At 41.1% G+C, this 6,703-nt stretch overlaps 1 protein-coding gene across 1 annotated transcript; it reads right to left on the reverse strand.

Annotated features, from left to right (window-relative positions):
- Nucleotides 1-567: 567 nt before the first annotated feature.
- On the reverse strand, nt 568-3,065 carry LOC143715218 (4-galactosyl-N-acetylglucosaminide 3-alpha-L-fucosyltransferase 9-like). The gene is made up of 2 exons (XM_077206860.1): nt 3,025-3,065; nt 568-1,841 (listed from the first exon to the last, which is right to left on the reverse strand). The coding sequence occupies exon 2, from the start codon at nt 1,831-1,833 to the stop codon at nt 736-738; it is 1,098 nt and encodes a 365-aa protein (XP_077062975.1). The 5' UTR covers nt 1,834-1,841; nt 3,025-3,065; the 3' UTR covers nt 568-735.
- Between the last annotated feature and the right edge of the window lie 3,638 nt (nt 3,066-6,703).

Raw genomic sequence — 6,703 nt, forward strand, 5'->3', positions numbered from 1 at the left:
CGGGGTACAAGCCCCCGGACCCCCGTTAAAATAAAAGATTCAACATGCAGAGCTAAAAAAGCCTTTTCATTTGCACTAGGCCTACTAGCGACGTCCCCCTGGACATGCATACACGACGCAAGGGCGCCCGCGCTACAAAACTAACATTTTTGTTTAAAACATTGTCTTACCTGCAAGCGACACACGAGTATCATCCCGCTGTCTCTTCTTTTTCCGCCCTCGACTCTTGGTGCCTTTTCGAGGCTATGTCTGAGGTCGGTGTCTGTCAAATTTGACATTGATTGAGGCATAATCGAACAGACCACTGAGAGGTGGGGAAGGGGGGGCACCAGAGGGAGACTGGCACAGGAGATTAACCTTTTTCTCGACTAATTTGGTCTAGGCCTATATTACTGTTGTATTGCTTTTGTATATTAACATGCTTTAGACATTTTATTTGTTATTTATACTAGTAGCCTATTGTGATGATTTTTCCCGACCCAGATTTTTTGGTGCCCTACGCGCAGTGCTTGATGTGTGTGTGCGGGGCGCCGGCCCTGTGCAAAAACATTAAAAACCTTTCAAAAACATTAAAAATCTCACTGACCCAAAACATTCCAAACAACCTTGAGAGAGATATAACATTTATTAACTTTTGCCAGTTTTTTTATCCAAATTTACAAAAGAGCAAGGGTCAAAACACTTTAAAAACCATCGGCATATGTAAGAAAATCCACAATCAAAGGTGAACATCAATCAATTGAAATACCATTCATAGAGATCCCGAATTTCTTTATATTCCTTGTGTGTAGCTATATAATCACAAGCAGTGCATATGGGCAGATCAAACTCCTGCTGCTGCAGTAAATGAGGAGTTGGAGAGAGATATTTCCTCCAGTTAAAGAACCTGCGATATGCTTCTTCGTCCTTGTCCAGCTGAAGAAGATATTCTGCTAGTGACTTTGCATCTGGGAAGTCATTCACATGAATGAAGGCATCGCCGGGATAAAAGTTTTCATAGTTTTTTCTGGGAGGACCCAGAACCACAGGGACGGTTCCTGCAGCAAGCGGCCCATTTATCTTCTCAGTGATGTAGTCCTTGTGGATGGAGTTCTCAAAGGAAAGGTAAAACTTGCAGCTTGCTAGGGTAGGATAGTATTCGGAATGATCCAAGAACTTTGCATAAGCCTTTCCGAACATATGCACTTGGATGTGTTTGCTGAGTTCTTGGTAAAACTGGATCCTTGTGCCGACACCTGTTGAGCCACTGTTACTCACAATCCAACACACCAGTTTGTCCTTTTTGGGAATTACAAACTCCTCATCTGGTTTCTTCCTGACAGTCAAATGCAACCTGGTAAAAATATCAGCATCCTGTCTGTAGCTGAGAGTGTGATTGAACAGGTTTTCTATACCTGGTTTTTTCTGAGTGTTGGTCGGTGATTCTAAATTAAACCAAATCCACTTCTGGAACGGAGGACGGGGAGATGGAGGAAGGTTGGTCAAGTCCCAACTAATGGACTTGTGATAAATGAGGACAGCGTCTGCATTGCTGTAGAGAGATCTATCATCCGTCAACAGACAACTATCGATATTGAAAATAGTTTTGCAATCATTCAGGTCAAATCTGAAATCTTCAGGCCAGAACCACATCAGAAGAATAGGTTTGTCTTTTGCTGCATCAGAAACAGAGCTCTTGTTCGTGTCAGAGTTGTATTGTTTAGGAATAATAAGTTGAGGTGGACAGTTGTTTGACGGTGATAACCAAAAAAACATGATTATCAGAGAGATGAAACCTGCAAACATCACTATTAGACTCGGACGACTAAGTGATGAGCCATTTGTGATTAACATTTTCAGATCTGAAGAGAAGGACAAAAAGAAGTATTTGTTATTGAAAGCAAATAATTAAAAAATGTCTCAAAAAATGCAGAGTCAATTTCTGAAATTTCTGAAAATAACTCTGAGGTACACATATACAGGAACTTTAATACATGATTATATGACATACTATATGGGTTAGGGGAACACAATTCTTTAATATGTGCCCTTAATGTACAGTTAATGTCAAAGGAGCAATTGAGGGGTTGTATTTAAAGCAACATTTTAAAGTTTAAAAATACATCATTCAACAGATCTTTTAAATCATTTTACATTTTTCTTAAAAGAACATCTCTCTGGTTTTTCAATACAAATCAATTGTCCGAGATTAATAACAATGACTTCTTCCAAGTTCACACTGACACAGAGTGTATAAGGTTTAAAGCTTATTTGGCGTGCTGTCCGGGGGAGGGCTCCGAGCTCCGAGTTCGGCCCGAACCTATACACCCCAGTTTTAAGTGTATTTAGGACTATAAAGTGAGGAGATGGGGTGGTGGAGGGATGCTGTTAAACTGAAAAAATGAACGGAGGTAAGTTTGCTGTGTGTATTTACACCTCTTGACTTGTTGATTGAGTTGATTAGCAGAGTGTGCTCCACTCGTGTCTAATTAGGTTTGATTATCTGAGTGTGCTCCATGTGTGTTTAATTAGGTTTAGTTATCTGAACGTGCTCCTCCCGAGCTTTGTCAGTAAAACATCATTTCTTCCAAGGGTTACTGACAGATGAAGCAGCATGTGTAGCCTCTAATGGTATAGAAATTAGACCTTCTCTTAAAACAAAATACAACAGTGTAAAAATCCCTCATGCAACATTTAATGCCATGACTATGAATTTAAGACTTCCTGAAACATTTAATGAATAATACATTTAAGACCCTTTAAAGGCCTTCATTTGTGGAAGACCCCTTTTAAGGCATGTAGAAACCCTAGGCTATAATAGCTACAGCAATGAACATTAATCATCATCTTGAACATTTTTAATTGTTACACGTTTAATCATTATCTTGAACAAGATAAAAAAAAACTACTCTTTCGTAGACTCTTATTCAAACCAACTTACAAATAAATAAACCATATCAAACGATAAGCTTTAATATTTTATATTTTGATTGATAAATATCAAAATATATTTTTGGAACGAATGTATATCATTTATTCCTCAACCTGTTTGGCAAACCTTCAAAAAGAAGAAAATATGCAATGTGCAGTTCCGGGTCATGTACAAACCAAATACGAAAAGAAGGATTTGCATATGTGGTTTCCTGTTCAAACAGTTTATTTTTTGTTTCAGTTGTAAGGAACTCAGCTTTTTGGAAATATTAATAATCAATAATATCTTGTTATTATTAATTATAAATATTTGGGTCAGTTAATTGGATTAACTTGATGTGGCTGAATTAATATTACAATCAATTAATCAGTTCTTCCAACGAACTATTTTGATTATTAATTTATTCTAATAAAGGGTATCTTCCATGGCCACCGAAGAATAATTATTTCTTCGCCTGTACAGTACTTTGAGCCAGTAGCAAAAACCGTGATCGTAAAGTGACTTGTATTGCAAACAAAACAGAACCAAATACATATTATGTACAAGTTTTATTAACTAAATATAGATATTTATATGAATATAAATAAACTAAACAACATACACACATGAATACATAAATAGGTTAGTGATAGGATGAAATTGGAAACCGGAAGAGGGTCTATGAGAAGAACCATCAGAATTTCATTTTCACATTTCATTGAATTGAATACTTGCATTTGTAATGGGAACAATTCTTGAAGTTGTTGAAAATTGGAGTCGTTGATGGTTCCGGCAGTGTCAAGTGGAAGTTGGTTGAGCGTTCTCTTTCTCCAGGAACGCATGACTGGTTTGGTGAAGGCCTGGGCCTCAACGTCTGTTGAGGCCACGCCGAGCACCCAGGAGAAGTGAGGAAGTCGGAAGGATGGGTGATTGGAGTCGTTGTTGGTTGGAGTCTTTGTTCCAAAACTCCTGAGATTGTCCTTGGTTCTTTGTGAGAGAGTCTTCTCTCTTTTCCATGAGGCCGGATCTGGTTGGAATCGAGGCCTGCTGGGCCCTGGGGCCCCCGTGGAGGGGGAGGGGGCTCCCCAGTCTCACCAGAACAGTGTTGCGGCTGGATGAAAAAACTAAGAGAGGGAGGTCACATGTGGACTGTCTCTAATAAGGCCTGGAGAAGATCCTCCCCTAAGGGTTGAACTCGACCAATCAGAAAGGGGACATGTCTGAGAGGGAAAGTGGCTCTTAGTTGATTTACAGATCTTTGTCCCATAATATGATTATACCTTCATTAATGCTAAAATAGCTATAACACATCCACACTGCATTCTAGAAGAAGGTTATGTACATCAAAGTGTGAGTCATTAAATGAGGATTATTTAGGCAGGAGGCATTATACAGGTGAGGTTACATTGATCGTTAGTTGGTTGTATACCAGGATACATACCATAATATATACCTAATAGTACACGAGACAGTAAACCATTTACACTGTTTCTTTCACAGTTTTATGCATGTTCATTTATAGATCAGTTAGTCTATGATTAACGCAGCAAAGTCTGTTTTAAAGAGGGTTTCTGTTTCATAGTCTCTCTCTTGAGTATGTGGCCACATTCCTCGGAGGTCGTAAAATCTCCTTATCATGCCCTGTAACACGACACTGTTTCTTTCACTTGTGTTTGTTCATTTGGGCTGTGTGAGGAGTTTCATAAACCTTTGTATATAATGAATAAATAGTATGTGTCTGATTGGTCCATACCCTACAGATCCCCCCCCTCGATCGTTGTTGTCCCCCCTCAAGGACAACCACGAGCGAAGTTGGAAGTGCAGAGAGATCGGACACACACTTGTCATAGAAGGCTGGAAGGCCATGGTGGCCTCTGGTTGCTCGTGTCTTCTGGAGCGGTGGTCTTTCCACGGCTGGTGATGTGGACAGTAGCCAAGTCCAGGTCTCTGCAGCAGGTGTTGAGGCAGCAGGTGTTGGGACATTCTGAAGTTCATTAGTTTTGGGGCAGGTGTTTCCTTGTGGTTGCAGGAAGTGGTTAGGCCTCTATGTAGCATAGAGAGGTTTTCAAGCTGACATGGTGCTGGTGGCCGTAGGTCAGAAGGTGGTTGTTAGCCTCTCAGTCACGAGAGGTCTGAAGGATTGAAGTGTTGTTCTGTCCTTATGGTGGTGCCGACGCAAGCTTGCCTAAGCTGGGGTGGGCAAGGAGTTGGAAGCTTGTACCTTACAGGACTCCTCGGGTGAGTCCTGTGCAGGGAGCTATTTTGCGTGTGTCAGCGGCTCCAGTAACTCTGAGGCAGGTGCGTCCAGCTGTCCTTGCGGAGCCTCAGATTGACACCTGTGTGAAGGGTATGGAAGAGGATGCTGTCGTTGACAGCCGTGGTCTTCCTGTGGTGTTTGCAGGTTGAGGGTGCTGTCCTCCATGGCTTCTCCAAGGGGCTTGGCTGGTACCTGGGTTGTTGCCATGGTGACAGTTCTGTGCTGGTCCTGGGCATGCTCAGTCCAGCTGCATTGAATCTGGTTCGAACCTCAGTGTCTAGCTGGTCTGTAAGGCTTTGGGCACAGGTCCGCTCCTTGTGGGACGCTGTGATCTATTATGTGAGGTTGTTTACCTTCTGTTTTATACCCATAAGGTGGGGTAAGGAGATGAGAATCTTGATCACCCCGGTGTGGCTGTAACTCTGGCTTGGGTCATGGGTCGTTTGTCCTCTTCTCTCATGGTGCAGTTCCGTTGGCTCCGGTGCCGTCGGATGTCAGCAGCCATGGGTGGAACAGTGTTCCTCGCGATGGCTTGTCAGTCTTTTCGTTCTCCTAATCGGTTAAGGTCAGGTTAAGCAGAGGATCTGCAACATTTTGGCACACCTGTGGTGAGAGACTAATGCATGACCCTAGAAAGTTCAGAGCCACGGTTTAATGGGTTCGCTAGATATGTAGCATAAAGCTAGGTATTTCATGTGTAGCTAGCTAGTGAAGTGTGTATTGTATCCTTATCATCTTAGCTGTGAATGTTAGGAGGCTAAGACTTGTGTGGTTCCGAGAGTATTTCCTGGAAAGGGCATAGTCGAGATGAAATAAATGACTTAAGATGGTTCTTATGACTAAAATATTTCTCTGGACTTAACTGTTGGTTCACTACGGCTTGACGAAGTGAAGAATAGGAGGAAAAAGGACAGCTTTCCTATTCAAATTATGCTTATTATCAATCCTCAGGACTATAGTTATGCCCTAGTAATCGTTGAAGTTACTTGTGTTGCAGGGTCATAAAAATTAGTGCACTTGTTGAAAATAAACAAAATCACAAATAAAGGTGTCTCTGGTTCCTTTCTGGGCCCTATGGGAAATGGAACCACATTTGAACAAGAGAAGAAATGGAAATAATTCATATACATGACAGTATAGACAAGTGAATAGCTGACTGCTATTATTATCGAAGTAAAATAAAAATAAAAAGGACTTAAGTAAGTGATCAAAACAGCCGGAATGATCTGAAATTGAGAGTAATCAATAGCACTAGTGACTAACCTTTAGATTTGCCTGGACCAACACTCCATAGTGGGTCACAGCTGTTGCGTGTTTAAGACCACACCGTGTGTGTCCCTCCAAAGGTTTAGTCAACATGCTGATGAAAATTCTCATAACTATAAGAATTCTTCTCTAGCTACACAGCTTACATGTAATTAAACTTGGGTTTAATTGACAGGGCATCTGCAAATTTAGCCTACAGCGCTCAGCAAGGACTATGCCTAAACTAGTGAAGGTGAAATTCAGCTGAGAAGAATTGAAAGTAAGGAAAGAGAAAAATTAGAAACCCTAAA

Source organism: Siphateles boraxobius, unplaced genomic scaffold (assembly GCF_051911475.1).
Source record: "Siphateles boraxobius isolate OS27281-9 unplaced genomic scaffold, OSU_SipBor_1 57, whole genome shotgun sequence".
Lineage (NCBI taxonomy): Eukaryota > Metazoa > Chordata > Actinopteri > Cypriniformes > Leuciscidae > Siphateles > Siphateles boraxobius.

What these genes read in the sequence shown, in the direction of transcription:
- LOC143715218 (XM_077206860.1), bottom strand. Translation starts at nt 1,833, where the DNA reads ATGTTAATCACAAATGGCTCATCACTTAGTCGTCCGAGTCTAATAGTG.